Raw genomic sequence first — 26,217 nt, forward strand, 5'->3', positions numbered from 1 at the left:
CGCCACGAGCAGCCCTAGCGAGCCCCCCAGCAACCCAGACTAGCAAACAAAACCACCGAGCCCCCCACCCCCCAAAACCCCCCCAAAGCCCAAAGGCATTTAAACATTTAAGAAATGGGCCGCTGCAATCCCAGTACCTGGGGGGGGGGGGTCAGACACGGGGGCCGCAGGTTCGGGGCCGGCGCGGCCACTTACCGGCTCCAAAACAAACACTGCAAAGGCCTGGGGCGCCCGAGCGGCCCTGGGGCGCGGCCGCGGGTGCGGGGGGCTGCGGGGGGCTGCGGCGGGCGCGGGGTCGCCATCGTCCTGGGCAGGGCCGCGGCTGATCGCGCCGGAGCGCGGGGAACAAAGGCCGCCCCGCCGGCCGCGCGGCCTCCCCCCGGCCTCGCCCTCCGTCCTCCGGCCCCGCGGCCTCCCCCCGGCCTCGCCCTCCGTCCTCCGGCCGCGCGGCCTCCCCCCCGGCCTCGCCCTCCCTCCGTCCTCCGGCCGCGCGGCCTCCCCCCGGCCTCGCCCTCCCTCCGTCCTCCGGCCCCGCGGCCTCCTCCCGGCCTCGCCCTCCGTCCTCCGGCCCCGCGGCCTCCCCCCGGGGAAGCCGGGCCTCCGCGACCCCGCGCGGCGCATCCGCTTCCAGGGCAGCGGGAAGGGGCGGCGCCGCGTCCGTCCGTCCGTCCGTCCGCCGGTCCATCCGTCCGCCCGTCCGTCCGCGCGGGCGCAGCGTTGCGGGCCGCGTCCTGCGGCCGGAGCGAGCGGAGCCACGGGCCGGCGCCCCGCCATGGCCGCGGCGGGCTGAGCTGCCCGGCCGGCGCCGAGCCGGCCGCCCATGGCGAGGCCCCGCTGAAGGGCCGCCGCCGCCGGCGCCATGGGCAACACGGCCTCGTGCTGCGTGTCGGCCAGCCCCAAGCTGCGCAGGGGCGCGCACTCGCGCCTCGAGTCCTGCCGGCCGGACGCCGAGCTCAGCCGCGAGGACACGGGCTGCAACCTGCAGCACATCAGCGACCGCGAGAACGTGGACGGTGAGCGCGGCCGGCCGGGCGTCCACGCCGCCGGGGCCGGGGTGGACCCGGGAGGACGTCCACGCCGCCGGGGGGACCCGGGAGGACCCGGGAGGACGTCCACGCCGCCGGGGGACCCGGGGGGACCTGGGAGGGACGTCCACACAGCCGGGGGGACCCGGGTGGACCTGGGAGGGACGTCCACGCCGCCGGGGAGACCCGGGTGGACCCGGGAGGACGTCCACGCCGCCGGGGGGACCCGGGTGGACCTGGGAGGGACGTCCACGCCGCCGGGGGGACCCGGGAGGACCCGGGAGGACGTCCACGCCGCCGGGGGGACCCGGGAGGACGTCCACGCCGCCGGGGGGACCCGGGTGGACCCGGGAGGACGTCCACGCCGCCGGGGGGACCCGGGAGGACGTCCACGCCGCCGGGGGGACCCGGGTGGACCCGGGAGGACGTCCACGCCGCCGGGGGGACCCGGGAGGACGTCCACGCCGCCGGGGGGACCCGGGTGGACCCGGGAGGACGTCCACGCCGCCGGGGGGACCCGGGGGGACCTGGGAGGGACGTCCACGCCGCCGGGGGACCCGGGGGGACCTGGGAGGGACGTCCACACAGCCGGGGGCTGGGGTGGACCTGGGAGGGACGTCCACGCCGCCGGGGGGACCCGGGTGGACCCAAGAGGGGCGTCCACGTCACCGGGGAGACCTGGGTGGACCCAGAAAGGATGTCCATGCTGCTGGGTGGGCCCTAGAGGATGTCCACGCCGCTGGGTGGACCTAGGTGGACCCAAGAGGGGTGTCTACATCACCAGGGAGACGGGGTGGGCCCTGGGGGGACGTCCACGCCGGCCCCTGCCGTGGGTTGCCGTGGGCACCCCGGAGGGACGTCCACGCCGCTGGGCGGTGGGCTGTCTGCGCACCCTAGAGGGACGTCCACACGCCGGGGCGAGGGCCGGAGCGAGGGTCATCTACACCTCCCGGCCGGCGGCACGCACTTGCCCGCCACCCCTGAGGGATCTCCACGCAACCCGCGAGGGGTTGCTTCGCGCATCCGCGATGGACGTCCGGCCAGCCCAGGGGTCTGGGCCCGCGTGCAGGAGCAGGGGCATACTGCTGCCCTGGACGTCCACACCCGCGGCCCCGCCGTCCACACCTGTGCCAGGGCCGTCGAGCTGAGCAAAGGCTCGGGCAGGGTGAGCGTGAATCCCATTCCGGAACTGCGCCTTCTACCTGGACTTGAGAAAGGAGGGTTGGCCGAGTCAGCCCAGGCACTGCCGGCTGACTGCCCCGGGCCCCCACCCTTCTCCCCTGGAAAGCGAAGCCCCGGTACTTGCGCCCGAAGAAAGACAGGCGTGATTGGGGTTGGGATCGCTGAGCCACCCCAGAATGCTTCTAACAAGGCTTCTGTAGAGCTTGGTGTTAAGTCGCCCGGTGTTTGCACAGACTTGGATTACTGGCCCGTGCGTTTCTAATTCATCTGGATAACTTTTGGTGTGGCCTCGAGCTAGTGTTGAGGTCAAAAGGTGAGGACTCGCTGCCGCTCCTCGCAGTGTTTGACTCACAGCTGTGCAGCGCCGTCTTGGAACTGTTCTGTCAGTAAGCGCAGGGGCCAAGGCCACTGGCAAAGGGTAGTTTGGCATCATGATTTTAAATACAGTTCACAGTTGAGAATAAAGTTGAAAATGATTTTCAACTTAAGATTTGAAACTGGGCCGGCCGTGGTGATGCTGCTCTAACCCCAGCATTCGGGAGGCTGAGACAGGAGGCTCACAGTTTGTGGCCACCCTCAGCTGCTTAGGCCCTTTGCAACTCACTGAGACCCTGTTTCAAAATAAAGAATTAAAAGTAGGGCTGGGGGTGGAGCTCGGAGGTAGAATGCCCCTGGGCTCCATCCCCAGTACTGCACACTCAAAAAACCCCCCTGAAATTGGAAATATATTTTTATGAAAACTTGATTTTTTAATAACCCCTATATCATCTCACAGTTAATCTACCTGTACTAATCAGGCTTTTTTTTTTTTTTTGGTAAATGAATTGACAGCTCTGTTCTAATCGTTTTTGTTGACTTTGGGACGGAGCTTCCCTGCGATGTGGAAAGACATATTTAGGCTGATAAAGAGATTTCTCAGTGTTTAGTTTCCATTAATTTCTCCTCGAAGGCAGAAGGAGAGCGACCTCAGCACACGAGTGCCTTCCTAGGGAGGCGCTTAGCAGCTAACAGTGCTGGAGAACTTTTTCTTTTTCATTTCAGTATTGGGATTGAACCCAGGGGCATTCTTTCTTAGAGCTATATCCCCAGCCGTACTTTTTATTCTTTATTTTGAAACAAGGTCTCACTAAGTAGCTGACACTGTCTGAGAATCTGCGATCCTCCTGTCTCAGCCTCCCAAGTACTGGGATTATAAGGGTGCACCACCACGCCTGGCTTCTGAATGACTTTTCTAATGTTGTTGTTGTTGTTATTATTATTATTATTATAGTACTGGGGATGGAACCCAGGGCATTCTACCGCCGAGTTGTTATTATTATTATTATTATTATTATTATTATTATAGTACTGGGGATGGAACCCAGGGCATTCTACCTCCGAGCTATACTCCTAACCCTATTTAAAATTTATTTATTTATTTATATTGTGGTACTGGGGATGGAACCCAGAGGCTTTCTACCTCCGGGCTATACTCCCAGCCCTATTTTCTATTTTATTTGGAAACAGGGTCTCACTAAGTTGCCGAGAGCCTCACTAAGTAGCTGAGGCTGGCTTCGAACCTGTGGATTCTTCTGTCTCAGCCTCCCAAGCGCAGGGATTACAAGTGTGCGCCGCCCGGCTGTAACCCTATTTTTTATTCTTTATTTTGTTTTTTTGTTTTGTTTTTTTGCGGGTCTGGGGATGGAACCCAGGGGCATTCGACCTCCAGGCTATACCCCCTGCCCTATTTTTTATTCTTTATTTTGAAACTGGGTCTCACTGAGTTGCGGAGGGCCTCACTGAGTAGCTGAGGCTGTCCGCGAACCGTGATCCTCTGGTCTCAGCCTCCCGAATGCTGGGATTACAAGCGTGCGCCACCATGCCCCACTTATTCTTTATTTTGAAACAGAGTCTCACTAATTTTCAGAGGGCCTCACTAAGTGGCTGAGGCTGGCTGTGAACCTGCGATCCTCCTGTCTCAGCCTCCCAAGTACTGGGATTACCAGTGTGCCACCACGCCCGGCTGAGAGGTGATTTTTTTAGTATTATTTAGATGCCCATTTTCTTAGCCTGCACTTAGATATCTTTGTTTTTTACATTGATATCTTTGTTTTTTACATGTATGCATTTTAAAGCATCTAGAAGGATATTAAGGCCAGAACTGCTGTAGCCCAATCCCCTGAAAGAAATGTTTAGCATTTAGTAAAGTTTCAGTAAATATTATATTCTAGAGGAAGGAAGGAAGGAAGGAAGGAAGGAAGGAAGGAGTGAGCTTATTATAGGTAGCTGTTGCCTAGTTCCATACAATGTTGACACACAACAACATTTGGAAATTTCCTTGGTTTTGCACTAATATTTGGTGCAGGCTTTATGATTTAAATGATAGGTCAAGAAAAAATAAAAATACCTTAAAACAGTAAGATTCACATTTCTTTCTTTTCCCTCCAGTACTGGGGATTGAATCTAGGAACATTCTACCTTTGAGCTACACCCCAGCCCTGTTTTTTAAGTTATTCATTTGGAGACAAGTTCTCATAAGTTGCAGAAGGCCTCACCTAAGTAGCTGAGACTTGCTGCGAACCTGCGATCCTCCCAAGTACTGGAGTTACAGGCGTGCCCCACCACGCCCGGCTGAGATTCGCCCAAGAGCCAAGCTGGGCAGTATTAGTGTGGTGTAGTGAGGAATGTGACCACCACTTGACTCTGAGGCTTGGAAGGTTTCGCCAGGGAACAATGCGGGTATGGTGTGATGTGTGGTGTGATGTGTGGTGAGATGGGGGTATGGTGTGATGTGTGGTGTGATGTGTGGTGAGATGGGGGTATGGTGTGATGTGTGGTGTGATGGGGCACGGTGTGATGTGTGGTGTGATGGGGCACGGTGTGATGTGTGGTGTGATGGGGCACGGTGTGATGTGTGGTGTGATGTGTGGTATGATGTGTGGTGTGATGTGTGGTGTGATGTATGGTGTGATGTATGGTGTGATGTGTGGTGTGATGTGTGGTGTGATGTGTGGTGTGATGTGTGGTGTGATATGTGGTGTGATGGGGCACGGTGTGATGTGTGGTGTGATGGTGTATGGTGTGATGGGGTGTGGTGTGATGTGTGGTGTGATGGGGCACGGTGTGTTCTTTCACTTGAAAGCTGTCGAAGCTTCAGCCGTCAAGTGTCTTCCACAGAGTCTTTGGAAGACCCCCACGTCTTGTGCCGACTTGGGGCAGGTTGAGAGTGTTTCTAGTGTAGGCTCTGGTCGCCTTTCACTTCTTGAGCTGAACCTAGTTCATATGATGCTGCTGCTAGGTCAAACCCAGAAATTCCAAGTTACCATTTATTTATTTATTTATTTATTTATTTATTTATTTATGTATTTATTTTTGCGGTACTGGGCATGGAACCCAGGGGCATTCTACATTTGAGCTGCATCCCCAGCCCTATTTTTTATTCTTTATTTTGAAACAGGGTCTCACTGAGTTGCAAAGGGCCTCACTAAGCAGCTGAGGCTGTCTGCGAACCGCCGTCCTCCTGTCTCAGCCTCTGAGTGCTGGGATCACAAGCGTGCCCACCACGCCCGGCTTCCAAGTTACCATTTAAATAATGCGCTCTCTGTCTCCCCGATTCAGTCATAGTACTTTTGGGATGTATCTAGCCAGTGGTTCTCAGCATCGGTTCTGGTTAGGCCAGAAATATAGGGCTGGATATTAGTATTAATATGTTTGCTTAAAGCTCTTCAAAAGCCGTGTGTGGTGGCGCATGCTTGTAACCCCAGTACTCGAGAGGCTGAGACAGGAGCATTGCATGTTTTTGGCTGGCCTTAGGAACTTAGGTCCTGTTTCAAAATAAAAAAATAAAGTAGGGTTTGGAGTGTAGGTCAGAGGTAGAATGCCCCAGGGTTCAATCCCTGGGCACAACGAGAGAAGCTGTCCAAGACGTTCTAAGTTGCAGCTGGGCTTGTGAATCAGAAGTTAGAATTGTTACTGCTGTTCCGGGGTCTTAGGGTAGAAATTCACACGCTGTCAGAGGCCGAGAGACAGATGTGTCTCGGTCCCGTGGTGTGTCCATGTGTAGAGATGATCCGTCTGCCCGTTTTCCTGTCTGGATCTCTGCGTTCCATCCGGCCTTCCACATCCTTGGGTACCACAGCTCCGGATCCATCCAGGTGCGGATCAGAAGTGTGCACACGTCACATCTGTACCCAGCGAATACAGAGTCTCTTGTCAGTCTTGAACAGTCAGCACGCCGTCTTATCTGCCGAGCCTTCACCTTGTCCTCAGCGTTGGAAGTGATCTAGAGGTGACTTAGTGAGTGGGGCTGAGGGCAGGTCATATGCAAATACCAGGCCGTTTGATATCAGGGGCCTGGGCATCTGGGAGTTTCGGTGTCTGCCGGGTCCTGGAACCCGCATCCTGCAGGTGCCGAGGAGTGGCTGTTTCCATTGTTAGGTTGTTAGGAAACATTTAAAAGCTACATCTTGATTCCAGTTTAACAAAGAGCTGATGGGTTCTCATGCTTTGTCTTACTCTGGGAAACATAGCAGCCACTACCAGTACTGACCGGCAGGAGAGTGCACGGGTCTTCTGCATAGTTCAGTTTTTTTGTTTTTATTTATTTGTACTACTGGAGATCAAATCCAAGGGTGCTCTACTACTGAGACACACCCCAGCCCATTTACTGACTTACTTACTTTTTATTTATTTATCAGTACTGGGGATTGAACTCAGGGACATTCTACCTCTGAGCTAAACCCCCAGCCCCATTTATTATTTTTTATTTGGAAACAGGGTCTCACTAAGTTTTGGAGGGCCTCACTAAGTAGCTGAGGCTGGCTTTGAACCTGCGATCCTCCTGTCTCAGCCTCCCAAGCGCTGGGATGACAAGTGTGCGCCAGCACGCTCTCTTACTCGCTTTTTTTGTGGTACTGGGGTGGAACCCAGGGGCTTCTACCTCTGGAGTACACTCCCAGACCTATTTCATACTTTACTTGGAAACAGGGTCTCACTAAGTTGCTGAGAGCCTCACTAAGTAGCTGAGGCTGGCTTTGAACCTGTGCGATCCTCCTGTCTCAGCCTCCCAAGCGCTGGGATTACAAGCGTGCACCACCACGCCTGGCTTACTTATTTTTTGTGGTACTGGAGATGGAACCCAGGGGCGTTCTACCTCTGAGCTATACCCCCAGCTGTATTTTTATTTTTTATGTTGAAACAGGGTCTTGCTAAGTTGCCGAGGCTGGCCTCAAAACTGTGATCCTTCTGTCCCAGCCTCCCAGGTACTGGGATTACAAGCGTGCACCACCACGCCCAGCTACCCCCAGCCCCTTTAAAAGTTTTGTTTTGAAGTTGGGTCTTTCTAAGTTGGGTGTGAGCTTGGAGTCATTATGAGTGCTGGGACGACAGGCTCCTGGCCACAGCTCAGTGTTTTAAATCACAGAGACACATGTGTGCCTGTCTCCCGCCCACCCCACACACAGGGGTGGCGCCTGTCCCTAGGATCCTGTGGCCCGGTGAGGGTAGGGAGGCCGCCCGCCCCCTCCCGGCAAGGTGCCACCGCTTCATGGCCTATCTTGGTGTTGGGTTATTACGTTTTCAGAAGTTGTATTAGATTCTCCGCGTCCTGTACGTTTCAGCGTCGTTGAGATTAAGGCGCTTGCAAGGCCCGCAGGGAGTGGTGCGAGTAAGGGCGTTTGTACCGCCGCCTCCTGCGGGCCTCGGCCTCCTCCTCCACCCTCCCGCACGCACCACACACGCACAAGCGAGGCGGAGAGCGGAGAGCGCTGCTCAGGACCCGGCTGCCTTGGGTAGGGCCCCGGTCTGCAGTCAGGCGAGTCTCTGTGTGAGAAGGAGCAGAGGGGCGGCCGGAGAGGATGGAAAACGTGGCGAGACGGATAGAAGAGGTGTCCGCGCGCCTGCACGCGGCCTCACTGGGGCCTGGCTCAGAACGAGCCAGGGTGCGGGCATCTTTTATGGCGCCTGTCACCCTCCACCACTCAGTTTCTCCCTGTCCTGAGCCTGAAGCACTGGGAAGGCGAGGCCTGGGCCTCTGTCGCAGATCTGACGGCTCCTCCGCCAGCGCGGCCTCCTGGTCTCCCGGCCTCTACCCCGGCTCCTCCGCCAGCGCGGCCTCCTGGTCTCCCGGCCTCTCCCCGGCCCGCGGCGGCCCGGCTCCTGCTCGCGGCTGGCGGCTCCGGCCACTCCGGCCTCCTGAACACCCCGACGCCCGAGCACGGGCCGAGCCGTCTCCTTTAGGTGTTGGCTCGCCCGCTGACCCCCGAGCGGCCCGGCGAGCCTTCCCCCTGCGCCGCCCGGGTGAGCGGGAAGGACCGTGCCCTGGCGCGGTGGAGCGGCCAGGAAACCGTCCGGCCTTGTGTTTTGGCCTGAGGAGGCAGAGAGGGCAAAATCCTGAAAACGAAACTTCAAGCGTGAGCAGGAAGATAAAGGCCCAGCCGGACGGAAGCATGGCTGGCGGAGCGAACTGTGAGGCGGGCCTGGCGTCCTGGTGTCTGCAGATGAAGGCGCCGTGCTTTCACACCGAATGCTACTTACCCAGAACGCCTGAAATCAAGCATGGGTTATGACCAGCGTCCTCAGGTTGACTATCTATCTATCTATCTATCTATCTATCTATCTATTATCGATCTATATTTTTATGGTACTGAGGATTGAACCCAGGGGCATTCTACCTCTGAGCTGTACCCCCAGCCCCATTTTTAATTTGAAACAGGGTCTCACTAGGTTGCTGAGAGCCTCACTAAGTTGCTGATGCTGGCCTCAAACCTGCGATCCTTCTATCTGAGCCTCCCAAGTACTGAGATTACAGGCATGTGCTACCATGCCTGGCTGACCCCCAGCCTTTTTAATATTTTACTTTTTGAAACAAGGTCTGGCTAAATGGCTGCACACTGGCCTCAAACCTGCGATCCTCCTGTTTCAGCCTCCAAGCGCTGGGATGACAGGTACATACCACTACAGCAGTGTTTTTTTTTTTTTTTTAACCTGAGGTGTGTTACAGGGTACACACAATGGTGTTGCTCTTTCTGTAGAGAAGCTGAGAGCTGGGTGATGAGGTCACCCAAGTGGAGGGCTAGCTGGGGAAAGTCCTCTTCCTGCCTTCAGGGCTCGGGGACAAGGGAACAGTTTAAAATCAGCCCTCTGGGTAGTAGCTTGGACACTGCTCTTGGTTCCTGGACTGTGATGACCTCCGAGCCTCAGTCCAGCGTAGTAACTGGTGGCTACGCCATGCCCGTGGACCGTGTGGCGACGCGGGGCCGAGCGTGGAGTGGCTGCCTGTGCCTGGGGCCGGTGCGCTCTGAAGGATGCCCGGGAGCCTGGCTCGGCCCCGGCTGACTCCGTGACGGTCTTCGTTTATCTTCCCCTCATCTTTCATTTGGAACCAGGGAGTCATGGGTTCCTGGCGCCCATTTAGGCACAAGAAAACTGCGGCTCAGGGCGGTGTAGCCGCTGCCCGGCCCCACTGTGGGCAGCGTGGGGGGCACTGTCTGCTTGTCGGGGCCGAGCTGAGCCATGCGCTGGTGACCGCACACCACCCCTCCTGCAGCGGGCCCAGCAGCCGAGGCAGGCAGTTTGGAAACACCCGCTGCCACTTTTGAGAGCCCTGGATCTCCACTGCCCTGTGACGGCTACTCAGAGTGGGGGGGTGTCTAGAACCCCAGCTTCCTCGTGCCTGGCCCCTGCTGGTCTGTTTTTTTTGGGGGGTACTGGGGATTAAGCCAGTAGATTAGCATTCTACCTCTGAGATAAATCCCCAGCATTTTATATTTTTTATTTAAATTTTTTTGTGCTGGGCGTGGTGGCGCACACTTGTAATCCTTGCACTTGGGAGGCAGAGACAGGAGGATTGCGCAGGTTGCTTCCAGTAACCCCATTACCACCAAAAAAAGGTACTAGGGATGGAACCCAGGGGCATTTTACCTCTGAGCTACACCCCAGATCTACTTTTGATTCTTTTTATTTGGAAACAGGGTCTCACTGAGTTGCACAGGGCCTCGCTAAGTAGCTGAGGCTGTCTGTGAACCACGATCCTCCAGTCTCAGCCTCCCAAATGCTGGGATGACAAGCGTGCCCACCACGCCCAGCTGGTGTCATTACTCTTAGGCATATTTTACTTGCTGGGTCATTATTTTGTGGTCCTTTCCTCCTCTCAGGATGTGGAGTGGCACTTCATTTGGTATGATAAATGCCAGGGATACACTCAGCAGAGATGTACCAGGATCTGTAGCCATGCCAGCTGGCTCCTGGTACCGAGGAATACAGCTGGGGGACACTAAAGATAATTGTTAGCAAGTACAATGGCATCCGTGCCAGCTTGCTTGGGAGCCTTGCAGCAGTCTTAATTGGGTGGTGAAATGCAAGTCACTTGTATTTGAGACAGCTCTGATTATAGACCTGGCTCTGAGGGGCGAACAGGAGGCGCTGCACGGAGCTCGCGCGTGTTAGAGCTCGGGACAGAGTTCTGAACACAGGGCTTCAAACAGTGTAAGCAAGTGCTTTGCACGGATGCCTCTGTTCTTAGTGGCTGAAAAGGGAAAAGAGGAGTTATTCAGATTTCTTATTTTTATATGTGGGTAAACTCCTTTACAGATTTCACATAACCTGGAAGCAGTACCCGGATGGGGAGGATATGAAGTCTGCTCTCTGCGTCAAGAAAGATCACACTGTGTAGTTAGAATTCTGACCATTAGCCGGGCGTGGGGGCGCACGCTTGTCATCCCAGCATTTGGGAGGCTGAGACAGGAGGATCACGGTTTGTGGCCAGCCTCGGCTACTTAGTGAGGCCCTTTGCAACTCAGTGAGGCCCTGTTTCAAAATAAAGAATAAAAATAAGGCCGGGGGTGTAGCTCAGAGGTAGAATGCACCTGGGTTCCATCCACCCCAGTACCGCAAAAAAAAAAAAAAAAAGAATAAAAAGAAAAAGAAAAAGAAGTCTGCCCATGAGCAATGACGGGATTTCAGGATTTTGATGGACCTTCAGGAGTTTAGCTGGTGACTGCATTTCAGGAGGTGTAATCATAATCATCCTGCACATTGCCCTGGTCCTTAGACTCGCTTTTAGACATGGGCGTGGACTTTGTGTTCAGGGCGCCCGGGTCTGCAGACCTCACCACAGCCTAGATGTGGAGCACAATCTGTGCGTAACCATTTTTCTCTAGTTTAAAATTTTTTTGGCACTGGGGCTGGAACCCAGGGGCATCTACCTCTGAGCTACAGCCCTATTTTGATTCTTTATTTTGAACCAGGGCCTCACTGAGTTGCAGAGGGCCTCACTAAGTCGCTGAGGCTGCTGAACCCGGATCCTCCTGTCTCAGCCTCCTCACAGGTGCGGCGAGGCTCCCCGGGGTGGGTGCTGCTCTTGGCCGATGGTAATGGACAGTCCTCCTTCCCGTGGCCTTGCTGTGGCCAAGCTGTGTGAGTGACGACGGCCACCTTAACACGCGCGGCGCACGCGGCGCTCCCACGTGCAGAGCCTTGCCGAGGGCTTGCAGAGCCCCGCAGCCTGCCGCCGCCTTCTGCAGGCCGAAGCCGCTGTCATGGAGGAGGTCAAACCGTGGATTTGCTTGAATTTTATTTTATTTATTTATTTATTTATTTATTTATTTATTTATTTATTTATTTATTGGTGGTACTGGGGTTCCTGGAAGCCCTTCTTCCTCCGGGCTACACTCCCAGACCTATTTTATATTTTTGAAACAGGGTCTCTTACGCCAGCACGGCTGGCTTCGAACCTGCGCGATCCTCCTGTCTCCGCCTCCCAAGCGCGGGGATTACAAGCGTGCGCCACCACGCCCAGCTTTGCTTGAATTTTAACACGTGCTTGACTGGTGTGTGCCCGCCTGTGTGCATGTGTGCGTACGCGTATGTGTTAGTGGGGACCGAACCCCGGGCGTGGTTACCTTGGAGCTGCACCTCGCCTTTTTCATTTTTTATTTTGAAACAGGGTCGTTTTATTTTGAAACACGCCTCCAACCTGCGGTCCTCCTGTCTCAGCCTCCCAAGTCCTGGGATTGTAGGCGTGACCCACGACACCTGGCTTGGCGCTTTATTTTTCTGTGAGATGCTCAATGTCTGAATTTTTATTTCTTCTGTTTTGTGGGAAGTCTGGAGGAAGCCTGGCGGACCTGGCACAGGGGCCTTTGAATCTGTGGGTTTGGCATCACGGATCGAGCCAATCCCTGGCCAGAAATACTTGGACAAATTGTGTCTGTTCTGAAGATGTACGCACTCATTTCTTAGCATTACTGCCAAACTATTTGCATTTTTGTGGATGCTGTCAGTGAGTCAGAGACGAAGGGAAGGATGCAGGGTGCCGGGCGTGGGGCGCACGCTTGTCATCCCAGCACTCGGGAGGCTGAGATCAGAGGACGGCAGTTCCCGGACAGCCTCAGCTACTTAGCGAGGCCCTTCGAAACCCAGTGAGACCCTGTGTCAAAAATAAAAAGACTAAAAAATAGGGCTGGGGGATGTAGGTTGGAGGTGCAGCGCCCCTGGGTTCCATCCTCAGTACCCCCCCAGGAAGTATGCAGGAGGATGTAGCGTTTGCACAGGTTATACGCAAACGCTGTGCCATTTTATGTTAAGGACTTGAGCGCCTCAGGTTTTACCATTCATAAGGAGTCCTGAAACCAAACCCTCTTGGTCCCAAGGGATGACCGTATTCAGAGGGTGCCCGCAGAATGGGTGGCTTGGATGGGTGCAAGTTCATAAACCCAGCTGCCCAGGAGGCTGCGGCAGCAGGATTACCAGTGCAAGACCCCGCCCAACATGAAGAGTGAATAGCCTGGGGACGTCAGTGCCAGGCCGCTCCTGCTTCGAGCCCCAGCCCTACAAATAGAGATGTTTCCTTGGGTATGTTGGGCTCTGCGAGTAAACCACGGGTTCAGTCCCTGGCACCACAGAAAAAAAGGGTGGGGAGAAGAGCTGTAGTAAGGAACGGAGCCCTCTGCAGAGCTGAGGGGGAGACGTGTATCCCGCTCCCGTCCCAGGCAGAGGCTGTGCAGCTGAGCGGCGTTCTCCCGAGATCCACGCTGTGGGGGAGCCGCGGGCTGCTTCACCTCGAGGCCTAGAGCCTGCCCAGCCGGCCCTCAAGGGGGGCGGGCGGGGATCGCGCACTGCCAGTGCCCGAAGACATTTTCCTCTCTGACTGAGGCGGGGTGCAGGTGGGATGTTGCTAACACTCTTCAGCCCAAACACCAGCAAAGAATCGGGTGCAGCAGCACACACCAGTGACCCCAGCGTGTGACAGCTTAGATCCTGCTTTGAAATAAAACAAAAAAGGCTGCTGGGTGTGGTGACACACACCTGTAATCTCTGTACGGGGAGGCTGAGTGCCTGGCTGGACTCCCTCAGCACGGCGCTCTCCAGGACCGTCCGCTTTGCTGCAGACGCATCATTTGTTCCTCTTTCTTGCTGAGTGGAATCCCCGGTGCGCATACCCCATCATTTTGGACTCCAGGCATCGTTGGCGGACACCGCGTTGGCTCCACACTGGCTGTGTGCGTTGCGCTGCTGTAGACGTGGATATGCAGGGTTACTGTCCTGTGATGGTTTCACTCCCTTTGGAGAGATGCTCGGAGGGTGAGCGGGAGTGTTTGCTTTTGAAAAATTAGCCTTCAAATGGGAATTTTAGACAAGGTAAAGGTAGATCAAGTACAGAAAATGTTTTAAGCTCCTCGCTTGTCTGGTTAGAGCCCGTGTACTTTTCTATTTACGTCCTTATTTGTGCTGGGGACTGAACCCAGGGCATTCGACCTCTGAGCTACGCCCCCAGCCCTATTTTATTTTATTTATTTATTTATTTTTTGTGGCACTGAGGATTGAACTCAGAGGTGTTTTACCCTCTAGCTACACCCCCAGCCCAGTTTTATTTCTTATTTGGAAGCAGGGTCTCACTAGGTTGATGAGAGTCTCACTACTTGCTGAGACTGTCCTCGAAGCTGTGATCCTTCTGTCTCAGCCTCCCAAGTACAAGAATTACAGGCGTGGGCCACCACACCTGGCTATTTATTCTTTTGAAACAGGGTCTTACTGAGTTGCTGAGGTTGGCTGCAAACCTGCAGCAGACCCTTGGTAACCGTCCTGTCTCAGCCAGGCACAGAGAGCGAAGGCCGTACGTTTTCTCTCCTACGCAGAAGCTAGGAAGTAATCCTGATTCCAGAGGGGCTTCAGGTAATGGAGGAGGAGCCCCGGTGGAGCCAGGGAAAGGTCCAGGGGATGAGGGGGAGGAGCAGGGAGGACCAGGGAGGAATCACTTCCACGGGTATTATATACACATATACATACACACGTACGTTATACACACACATACACGTCACATAAACATTTATGAGAGTGCCGGTGCCAGTCTCAGTTCCCTGTGTGGGGAGGGGAGGGGGGACACCCCTGGCGCTGGAGCGTGCCCTGGCGCTGGACACTCCGCTGAGGCCGTCCTCTGGGGCGTCGCCACCGAGCTTTGGCAGCCGCGTCGCCCGGGCCTCTGCGTGTGTGATCGCTCTCTCTCAGCTCGCGCCTTGCTCGCAGGCGATTGGCGTGCGATGTTTCGGCTTTCGGTCTTACTTGTTCTTCTCCACTCAAGTCTTTATCCAGGACACACGTTTCTTTTTTACTGTTTGGAAAATTGCTGTTACTGATGTTGGTGTCTGTAGGAAGATGGAGGGAACTAGAGAATGTTCTGCTAAGTGAGATCAGCCGGACTGAGGCAAGGGCGCTGCTCCTCTCCCCTGGGAAGCTAGAGAGAACGGGCTGCGGAAGGGACCTCGGGGCTGGGCACGCCGGAGCACCTGGAATCCCAGCGTGGAATCCCGGCATTCGGGAGGCTGAGACAGGAGGATCGCGGTTCGTGGACAGCCTCAGCTACTTAGTGGGGTCCTTTGCAACTCGGTGAGACCCTGTTTCAAAATAAAGAATAAAACATAGGTCTGGGAGTGTAGCTCAGAGGTAAATGCCCTGGGTTCCATCCCCAATACTGCAAAAAATCAATAAATAAAGGGACCTCGGCTGGGGGAGAGGGACCAGCAGCAGAGTGGAAGGGGATGGGCTGTGGAGAGGGGAAGGAGGATTGGAGGAAGCGGGTCCCATGATGCTGCTCTGGCCCCGAAGGCCCTGGCTGCGGGGGCGGCCTGGGTGCAAGGGAGGCACTCTGAGCTGCGTGTGCGTGCGCGTGGAGCCTCTGAGCCTCACTGCGACCTGCAGCTCCAGCAATTCAGTAGTACAAGATGCTGGCGTTGGGTCATCGTGTGGTCTGCCCATGCCTGAAAGACCGATTGCAAAGCTGTCTGGTTGTTGCTGTGGAGGCGGTGGTGGTACTGGGACTGGAACCCAGGGCCTTCTTCCTCTGAGCTATACTCACAGCCCGATTTTATCTTATTGCTATTATTTTGGTAATGAGGATTGAACCTAGGGGTGTTCTACCTCTGAGCTACACACCCAAACCTATTTTTAAAATTTATTTTAGATTTTTATTTATTTATTTTTGTGGTGCTAGGGATTAGAACCCAGGGACATTCTACCTCTGAGCTACACCCCCAGCCCGAATTTATATTCTTTATTTTGAAACAAGGTCTCAGTTGCAGAGGGCCTCACTAAGTAGCTGAGGCTGTCCTTGAACTGCGATCCTCCAGGTCTCAGACTCCTGAATGCTTTTTTTTTTTTTTTTTTTAATTTTGAAACAGGTTCTCACTAAGTCGTTGAGGGCTTTGCTGAGTTGCTGAGGCTGGCCTTGAACCTGTGATCCTCCTGACTCAGCCTCCCAAGTACTGGGATCACACAGGTGGGTACCATAGTGCCCGGCTCACAAAGCTGTATTTTAAATTTGTCAGGGTCAAAACCAGTGACTTGCTGGGTTTTGACTTCTCCCTCTTGGTAAAGGAGTTCTGTAAGCGGAACTCTGAAACTGAAACAGGAACTAGAGGTGCTGGGGAGGTGGCAGCGTCCTTCCCCTTAGGTGAGGCTGCAGCCAGCGGCCACACCCTCTGTGAAAGCTTCTAGAATGGTTTTCTTCAGCCACAGAGAAGTGGCTGCTGGAGAGTGATCAGTGCTCAGCAGGCCCATGTCGCCAAGGGAGGCTCGCCTGCCTCGCCAGTGATGCCAGGCACGGTGCCAAGGCCCCGGGGGTGGCCCATCCACCGTGCGCTAGGCGCAGGGGTCAGCTTTTGGAGCCCTAGGTTCAGTTCTTCAGCGGGTCAACAAGCACTGGGCCACCCAGGTAACAAGGTCCAGGCTCCCTGCTGGGTGCTGGGAAGCAGAAGTAGTATGCAAATACACAATTATGCAAATAAGCAACTATGCAAATAAGCAATCACAGTGCTGTGTGCAGAGGGAAGGCAGGTGGAGTTTCCTGCCTTTGCCCTGGCAGGCAGGGTGTGGTCCGGGAGAATTTGCAAGACTGTGATGGGGAGGAGGCTGGGCAGGCTAAGGGCGCCAGGCCGGGGACAGTTTGCTCAGGAAGAAGCCCTGGGTTGGGGCAGAGGTTCCTTCTGAAGTCAGCAGGTGGCTGAGTTGGGCCTTTTTTGCGGGTGGGGAGGATGCTCGGGCTGCCCTCAGATTCCTGGGCTCAAGCCGTCCTCCCAGGGAGCAGGGGACAGGCCCGCACCTGTCAGTGGCTCAGTCCCCAAACACGTCATCCAGCGTAGTAGCCACCGCGGGTTAGGATTCCCTAACCACAGTTTTGCCTGGCGAGCGGCTACTGCGTCTGTCCTGGATTCTGCGGTTTGATCAAAGATGTGTGGGGCGCAGAATCCATGTTTCAGACTGCGGAGGATGCGTTATTTTTGTTGAATATGAGAAAGTGGCCTTCACAGAGTTGCAGAATGTTCATTCACCAAGAAACAGAGGTCTTTACAGAAAAGCAGCTGGGCTGCCGAGACTTGGTCCTCAGCATCCCAGCTAATCCACGCAGGGCTCCTGACGTGGGCCGGAGCCTGGAGCCTGTGACTGGCTACATCTTTTTCTGAACCAGCTTTCACAACATGGCTCCAAGGCTCCCAGAAGGAGCCATGGACTCAGCTTGCTGCTGTTTTTCACATGATATTAATCTGAGAATTGTCTAATGGAATTGCGGTATTATCACACGGTGTAACGAATCAGCCCAACGCTAAGGAGCTGAAAACAATGTTCACGTCGCTCAGTTTCGGGGTCGGGACCCAGGTGCAGCTTGGTTGGGGTCTGGCTGGGCTGTCAGCGGCTGGATGTGGAGTGTCCCCCAAAAGTTCCTGTGTTGGTAACCCAGGGGTGTCCAGAGAGAGGCAGTGGAAGCGGGGCTCCAGCCCCATCCCTGGATCGGCGTCATCTGAATGGACTTAGTGGGCTGTCACTGTAGCCTGCGGTGATGGTTCCCTGGGGGTGTGGCCGAGGGGACTGGCCCTGGCCACTCCGTCCCTCTCTGCCTCCGGATCCAGCACTAGCTCTTCCTTCCTGGCTCTGCTGCCCCGATGTCAGCTGAGTTTGGACTGAAGCTGTGACCCAGGATGAGCTTTCTCCTTCTGAGTTGGTCTTGTCAGGAACTTTGGTCACAGTGGTAAAGGGAGGGACGGGATCCTGCATGCCTGTGAGGCGTCCCAGAGACCGAGGGGGGAAGGAACTGCAGCTGGGAGCTGTGCGGCCTGTGGAAACTGAGGCAGCCGTCTCCTTCAGAGTTTTAACTTAAACACCTCTTAGCAGCCAGGCGTGGTGGCGCACGCTTGCGATCCCTGTACCTGGGAGGCAGAGACAGGAGGATCGCACCGATGTGAAGCCAGCCTCGGTAGCTTAAGAGACCCTCCCTGTTTCCAAATAAAAAATATAAAATAGGTCTGGGAGTGTAGCCCAGAGGTAGAAGGGTTCCATCCTGGTACCACCAAAAAATAAAACAAAATAAAATAATAAACCTCTTAGCAATTTTTGTTGGTCTTTGCCTGTGTCCCAAGCTTACTCCTCTCTCTCTCTCTCTCTCTCTCTCTCTCTCTCTCTCTCTCTCTCTCGTGGAACTGGGGGTGAACCCAGGGGCGTTCTATCTATGTGCTACACCCCAGCCATATTTTTTATTTTTTATTTGGAAATAGAGTCTCACTGAGCTGCAAAGGGCCTCAGTAAGTAGCTGAGGCTGTCCGTGAACCACGATCCTCCTGTCTCAGCCTCCTGAATGCTGGAATTACAAGTGTGCGCCACCGCACCTGGCTTGTATAATTCTTTTGTAGATAGTTTTATCTAGACACGATTGACGGCGGCCACACTGGCATCCTTGGCTCTAGGCCACCCAGGTTGAGTGGAATCCGTGTCTCAGTACAGAGGATTGAGCTGACTCAGCCCAGTTCGTGGGGTGGCTCCTCTGTGGCCGGTGTCCGGCCACCTGGCGGGGTCAGGACTGAGGTCAGGGGTTTTGCGTGAGGCCGGGACGCCTTACTCATTTGCCGTGGGAGATGGATAAAGGGGAGGAGGTCGGTGAATAGTTGGTAGCAGCATTTGCAAATAATTTTCAGATACATATTTTTAAAATCCATATTTGATTTGACTTAAGGACTCCAAAGTGTGGTAGACTGTGTGGGGAGCCTGGGCGTCCGGCCCCCTCCTCCGGCCTTCCCAGGACACGCGGTGCAGAGGGGAGCCCGCCCCAGCCCCGGCCGTCACGTTGCTTTTAGTAGCTCTGTTTGCACCGTCTGACAGTATCTTGTTTTTTTGTTTTTTTTTGCCCATTTCTTGTGTGTTTCTTACTCCCTCCCCCAGCACGAGCTCCAGGAGCTCAGGGCCTGCTGGCCCCGCTCAGGTTGAGACGTCCATGGCGGCCTGGCCGCGCAGGGGGCAGAGCGCCGGCAGGTGTTCTGTAGGCCCCAGCTAGGTCTGCGCCTGCTCCGGGTTAGCGTCCGGCTCACCGGTGGGCGGGGGGATGCGCCTTTCCTCGAGAGCTGTGGCAGCTTTTCCCTTTGAAATGAATAAATAACTGGTGGGGGCCCTGGGGCTGTGTGAACTCTACATTGAAGATATCTTTGTGGCTGTCCTAGTGGCGTTTGATGATAAAGGAGAGCTCTTCCTTCACCGCCTCCGTGTTTACCAACACGGAGCCATGGATTCTCCCACCTGCCACCAGCCGGCATCAGTTCCTCCTATTTTTTTGTGGCTCATTGTCCGACGTGGCCGCGGCTGGTGGGGCCTCCGACACTGCTGCCTCGTTGGCTGCATTGTCCCTTGGGTGCCTGCCATTTCTTGAGTATTTCCTTAATTTCTGGCAAGATGTTTCCTCTTTATTTATTTATTTATTTTTATTTTTTGGTGGTACCGGGGGTGGAACCCAGAGGCTTTCTACCTCCGGGCTATACTCCCAGACCCATTTTCTATTTTATTTGGAAACAGGGTCTCACTAAGTTGCTGAGAGCCTCACTAAGTAGCTGAGGCTGGCTTCGAACCTGCGTGATCCTCCTTGTCTCAGCCTCCCAAGCACGGGGATTACAAGCGTGCGCCACCATGCCCGGCATGGAATATTTCCTCTTTAAATTAATTTTCTCTTGGTTTGGTAAAAGAATATCTTTTTTTTTTTTTTTGGCCGGGCATGGTGGTGCATGCTTGTAATCCCAGCATTTGGGAGGCTGAGACTTGAGGATCGCGGTTCACAGCCAGCCTCAACTACTTAGTGAGACCCTCTGCAACTCAATGAGACCTTGTTTCAAAATAAAGAATAAAAAATAGGGCAGGGGGTGTTGCTTGGAGGTTGAATGCCCCTGGGTTCCACCCTCAGTAACACACACACACACACACACACACACACACACACACACACAATCTTTTTTTCTCTCTTAAGAAATACAGATGTAATATTTCCCCTGACACAACATCACAGTAATACCCACTCAAGCGTGGCACCTGAAAATGTGATCCTAAGCAAGATTTTTTTTTTTTTTTGGTGGTACTGGGGGTGGAACCCAGAGGCTTTCTACCTCTGGGCTATACTCCCAAACCTATTTTATATTTTATTTGGAAACAGGATCTCACTAAATTGCTGAGAGCCTCACTAAGTAGCTGAGGCTGTCCTCGAACCACGATCCTCCTGTCTCATCTTCCCAAGTACTGGGATTATAAGTGTGCACCACCACGCCCGGCTTATGCCCTGCTTTCTTAAATTTTTGAAATAGAGTCACTAGGTAGCTAAGAGTCTTGACCCATTGCCGAGGCTGGCCTTGAGCCTGCATTCCTCCTGTCTCGGCCTCCCAAGGACTGGGATTACAAGCGTGTGCCGCACACCATGACTTTGCTCCATGTTTGTAAGGTACAGAGCAGGAGCACCTCTCTCTATAGCTCTGGACACTGCGCCGTGACTGGTCGCCGGGGGTGTTTACTGAGCGCCGTGTCGTGGAGCGCATCCCACCTGGAGCTGGGAGGATCCTGAGGGAAGAGCCTCCGCTCTCCGGCTGGTGGGATGCAGTGGGAAGACAGGACTTAGCACACCCAGGAGCGGATGAGGCTGAAAAGGTTAGTTTTGGCAGCCAGTGGTGGCCTTTATCCTGCTCACCTGTGAAGATCACCATCCCAGGCTGGATGTGGTGGCACACGCCTGTAATCCCAGAGTCTCAGGAGGCGGAGGCAGAAGGCTGGAGGAGCCCCCCACCCCCGGCAACTTAGTGAGTGCCTGGTGCTGTTCCTGACTGCTGCTTGTCAAATCCGCGCCTGTTATTCCAGTACTTTGGAGGCTGAGACAAGAGGATCGCAGGTTCGCGGCCAGCCCCAGCTACTTAGTGAGGCCCTCTACAACTTAGTGAGACCCTGACTCAAAAATAAAGAATAAGCCGGGTGTGGTGGTGCAAGCTTGTAATCCTAGTACTTGGGAGGCTGAGACGGGAGGACTGCGGGTCCGCGGCCAGCCTCAGCTATTTCGTGAGGCCTTCCACAGCTTCTTTCCAAATACAGAATAAAGAAGTAGGGCTGGGTGGGGGGGTAACTTGGAGATACAGCGCCCCTGGGTTCAGTCCCCAGTTCCACACCCACAAAAATGAATGAGTAATAGGGCTGGGGGTGTTGTTTGGAGGGAGAATGTCTCTGGGTTCCATCCCCAGCCAAAAAAAAAAAAAAAAAAAAAAAAGGCCAGTCTAGTTATCACTGCAGCACAGCCTCTGTCCGCTGTACTAACTGCAGAATGGGAGGCGCTAGGTGTCCGCGGTGGAGGACGGCTTCGAGGGGTGACGTGGAGCAGCTGGCGGACGAGGCAGAAGATCACAGAAGGTTCCTGGCAGGGTTAGGGGCCGGGAAGGCGGCATGGGGAAGTCCAGGCTTACTGGGCCCTGGCCAGTGCCAGTGGGCGTCGGGTTGCAGACTCTGTGCCCGGTGGCGCCCTCGTGGGTCCACGTGGTGCAGGGCCGGAGAGCCAGGTTTGGGTTCTAGGCCCGCACGATCCTGTGGCCCAGGAAGGCGACGCTGGCACTTGGGGAACCAGGCGGCATGGGGACCTGGTGAGCCGAGGGACGGGCAGCCCCAGTGGGAAGGCAGCCCAGGAGCCCCTGCTGTGCCTGGCAGGCTGCTGTCCCCCTCCGGAGGCTCACTGAGGAGGCTGGCGTCCTGGGTGAGAGAGTGGGGCCTGGCGGTGCTGTTGTAGCGGAGGAAATTGAACAGAAAGGGCTGTCTTCGGAGAGAGGGAGGGAGCAGCTTGGGGTTTAGACAGATTTACACATCTTTCTCAGTGCGATGGAATAGTGTTCCCAAAATTCGTTTTACTATATCTCTGTTAAGAATGTAAATTTCTCTTCTAATTCCAGTAATGGGAGAAGAGCTGAATGTTCTGATTCCTAAACCGGTGTCACAGAAGTGACGCAGGGCCCAGCCTTGTAGTCGGTTTGCATGATGAGCTGAGTTCCCAGCGGCCTGGCCGGCGCGGGGTCCTGCGATTCTCAGGGGTCCCGTAACCTCGACCCGCCGGGGCTCGAGCCTCCGGTGCTCACTCAGCTGCTGGTTCCTTTGAGCACCAGTAGCAGACGCCAGCTGAGTTCTTGCGCTCCGGCCTGCGCCGCCCTTGCCCGTGGGGATATCGGAGGGTTGCCTTCTGACCCCCAGACGCACTGTAAGCCGGTCTCAGAGCTGTGTGCAGGGGTGCACACCTACAATCCCAGTACTTGAGAGGCTGAGACAGGAGGAGCTCAAGTTTAAGGCCAGCCTCACACATTATCACTGAGACACTGCTTCAAGAAAAAGAAGGGGGGTTCCCTGATGTACCTGACGCGCTCTCAGAAACACAAAGTCAGTCACTAAGCAGACGGGAAGGCGGGATAGGGTGGGAATCGGGGATGGCCGAGCAAGTGATGTGCGCATGCGCGCCCCAACATCCTGCCGCTCCATTAAGATGTGTGACCTCAGTGCACCAATGAAAAATAAAAAAAAAAGGTTTTACAATTCTTAACAAAAGGGGCGAGGGGTTAGAAGGGTATAGCTCAGAGGTAGAAGGGCCCTGGTTCAATCCCAGCACCACAAAAATAATTAAAATTAGTTAAAATTAATGTTGTGCATTTGACTTAAAAATAGTTTTGTGCCAGGGTAGGCATGCCAACAGGAAGCTTGCTGAGTTCTTCGAATGGTATAAAATATTAAGAGATGGTATCTTTTGAAATTCTTGAATTCTTATGTGAAAGTCAGCTTTAGGAAAATTACCAACATTAGCATGCTTATCAAGCATGTCTCCGTGTGGATTTCTTTCTTTCTTTTTAAAACAGGGTCTCACTAAGTTGCTGAGGGCCTCTCTAAGTTGAGGCTAGCCTCAAACTCGGGACCCTCCTGTCTCAGCCTCCTATATACCAGGATTACAGACACGCACCATGTTAGTGTTTTCTCAAAAATTTGAATTCTTTATCGGTTAGCCCCGTAGCTCTTTTTCCCCCCACATATTGCAATTTAAAAAACCAATTCACCCATTGAGATCACTGCTAAATAAGGCGAGGGTGGTGTGGGCCAAAGGTGCGGAGCGGTCCCTGGCGAGAACTGGGCCCCGTGAGGTGTGGGAATGTGCCATCTGTGAGTTCCCCAGCGCTGCTCCGAGTTCACGATGGCCGTGTGTGTGTACGCGTGTCCCCGCACCTGTGCCTGACTGCGTGTGCGCTTTCAAGTAGCAAGATAGGTTATGTTTAATTTTCAGTAGACTTAAGCAAATGTCTTCTGCGTGCTTGTTGAACTTTGGATGTTGGGACTTTGGCAAGTGGAAAATTCCAAATGCCAAGCGAGAGGTTTCTGACGCTGGGCTCTGTACCCTCAGGCGGGCCTGGCACTGCTGGCTGAGCTGGGGACGCGTACGAGGTGTGAGTAAGATAGGTTATCTTCCCCCAGAACACTGCTCTCTTCGCTGTAGGACAATGGAGAGGAAGCAGAAGTAGCCTGCTGCGTGCTTTGTTCCCAAATTCAGAACGAGAAGAGATTTCTGTTCTTCTTACCACCACATGAAAAAGATATTGCATATCAGAACACTGGAGCCAGCTGTGGTAGTGTATGCCTGCAATCTCAGTACTTGGGAGGCGGAGATAGGAGGACCGTAGGCTTCACACAGTTTTGAGGCCAGCCTCAGCAATTTCCTGAGACTCTCAGTAACTTGCAGTGAGACCCTGTTGCAGAATAAAAAATAAAACGGGACTGTGGGTATAGCTCAAAGGGAGAATGCCCTGGTTTCAATCTCTGGCATGACAAACCAAACCAAACAACGCGGAAAAATAACCAGACCTATAGCACCCACATTCCCCGGTACTGAGTCACCCACTGGAAATTGGGATATTTTGGTTAGCTTTCCTTGGTTTTGAGGTTACTTTTTTTAAACCTTTATTAATATTTATCTGCTGAGAAATTACCAGCTAAGTATAATATTAGATAAAAAGAAAGTGGAGATGTAAATAGAATCCTTAATCAGTAGTATTGTATGAATGCCAGTTTCTTAATTTTGAAAATTGAACGATGGCTCTGCAAATTGTGAGCTTTGAAGAAAGTCGTGCGGAGGGCTTGTTACTTATTTTTTTCTTTGATAAGACAGTGATAATCATTTGTCTTTGGAGAATAAGACTATTTTATTTTGAAAACATTGGTATGTGATTTAGGGCTTCATGTATGTAATCAAATGTCTTAATACTTAGATGTATGTAAAATTAAGAAATGAGTTAAAAAATGACTTGGCTTTGAATTCTTTTTTTTTTTTTTTTTGCGGGTCTGGGGATAGAACTCAGAGGCATTCTACGTCTGAGCTACACCCCCTGCCCAATTTTTCTTTATTTTTGAAACAGGGTCTCACTGAGTTGCAGAGGGCCTCACTAAGTAGCTGAGGCTGGCCATAAACTGCGATCCTCCAGTCTCAGCCTCCCAAATGCTGGGATTACAAGCGTGGGCCACCACGCCTGGCTGAATTCATTTTTTTTATTCTGTGTGTGTGTGTGTGTGTGTGTGTGTGTGTGTGTGTGTGTGTGTGTGGTGTACTGGGGGTTGGCCTCAGAGGCATTCTACCTCTGAGCAACTCTGCAGTGTATTTAATATTTTATTTATTTTATTATTTATTTTTATTTTTACTTTGTTTAGTATGTGTATGTGAGACCAGAGATTGAACCAGGGGCATTCTACCTCTGAGTTACACCCTCGGTCCTGTTTTTATTTTGATTTTGAAAAGGATCTCACTAGGTCGATAAGAGTCTTACAACTTGCTGAAGCTGGCCTCTAAACCCGCGATGCTCTTGTCTCAGCCACGCAAGTACCGACATTATAGGCTTGCACCACAGTGTCTGGCCTTACTTTATGATTTTTATGTTAACAAACCTTTCCATGACAGTAAACGCACTCCCTGTATGTCATCCCCCGCAGTGCTGGGAGCCGGCCGTGTGTTCCCCGGCACTGTCCCGCCGAGCGCACCCCAGCCCCGTGCTGTTTTAAAGGCGGCTCGTGGTTGTTGTGAGCGTCCTGCCTTCTGCTTGTCTCGTCCGCCTCCTCCCTGAGCGTGCGTGTGCACGGTAGGAGACTGGAGGAGACTGATCACGCCCCTTCCTTCTGGGTTGTCATCTCTGCTTTATTGCTGGTTGGGAAAGTCATAGACTAGATTTCTGTCAAGTCAGAGCACAGGTGTGTTTGGAGGGTTTGGGGTTGTTGAATGCATGGTGCCCGGTGCACCCCGCTTCCCGCCCAGGTATCCAGTGCACCCCCTGGACGGGCCTCTGCAGGACGGACAGGCCCCGGCAGCCCCGCCTCGCTTCTGTGACTCGGGCTGCGGGGCAGGCCCTCTGCAGTTCTCACCGCCACGCTCTGTGCAAGTCACCCGGGGGAGGAAGCGGTGCCGCTGCAAGCCCAAGCCCGCTGCTGCCCCTCTCGCCGCTGTGACTGGGCGTCCGCGGGGCGCTCTGGCCTGCGGCCCTCGAGGCACGGAGGTGTGCTTCTCCAGCCTGGCTCCTCTGCTCCATCGAGCTCTGTCTGATCCACGCTTCCCGTTAGGCACGGAAAGTAGGCATTCGTTCTAAAATTTGGACCAAAGGAAACCTTTTCTTCCCTCTTACTTTTTTGTTAGAATGCGGTCTTATTTTTACCATGAAGCAAGGATGGCTGTTTGAGGACGTAGATATGTTTAACCTGACGTAAACTCTACACAAGAGCCCATGTGTTGAAATGTGTTAATCGGCTTTGTCACTGGTGGGGCTGCGATGCCTGGCGAGAGCCCCTCGGAGGACGAGAGGTTTATTTGGCTTGTGGTGTTGAAGGCTCAGTCCAGCAGTGGCTGGCTGCAGGCAGCACCTCGGCAGCAGGCCCGGTGGAGGAAGGCAGCCAGCTCATGGCAGCTGGGAAGCAGACAGATGGATGGACAGACAGACGGACAGACACACACACACACTGGGGCGGGGCAGGTGTCGTCCCATGGCTGTTGTGTGATTGCCTCCCGCTCAGGCATGTCCTGCCTCTCAACCCTGCTGCATCAGCAACATGTGCTCAACCCATGAACTCTTGGGGACAGTCTCAGATTCAAGCCATGACACAGAATATCACATTATCCCCTTAGTGGTGTAGCTTTTAAAGTAATATTACTGCTGGGCGTGGGGCGCATGCTTGTAATCCCAGCATTCGGAAGGCTGAG

At 54.2% G+C, this 26,217-nt stretch overlaps 1 protein-coding gene across 2 annotated transcripts in view; it reads left to right on the top strand.

Moving 5' to 3' along the window:
* Positions 1-859: 859 nt before the first annotated feature.
* The window catches only part of CCNY (cyclin Y), a gene marked incomplete at both ends in the record, with an annotated part of 84,627 nt that continues 59,269 nt past the window's right edge, over positions 860-26,217 (top strand). For both annotated transcript variants that reach the window (XM_080717137.1, XM_080717138.1), the window contains one exon: positions 860-1,013. In XM_080717137.1, coding sequence (XP_080573263.1) covers positions 860-1,013 — 154 coding nt within the window. The remainder of the gene's footprint in view (positions 1,014-26,217) is intronic.

The sequence above is a fragment of the Muscardinus avellanarius genome (assembly GCF_963383645.1).
Source record: "Muscardinus avellanarius genome assembly, chromosome: 20".
Classification (NCBI taxonomy): Eukaryota; Metazoa; Chordata; class Mammalia; order Rodentia; family Gliridae; genus Muscardinus; species Muscardinus avellanarius.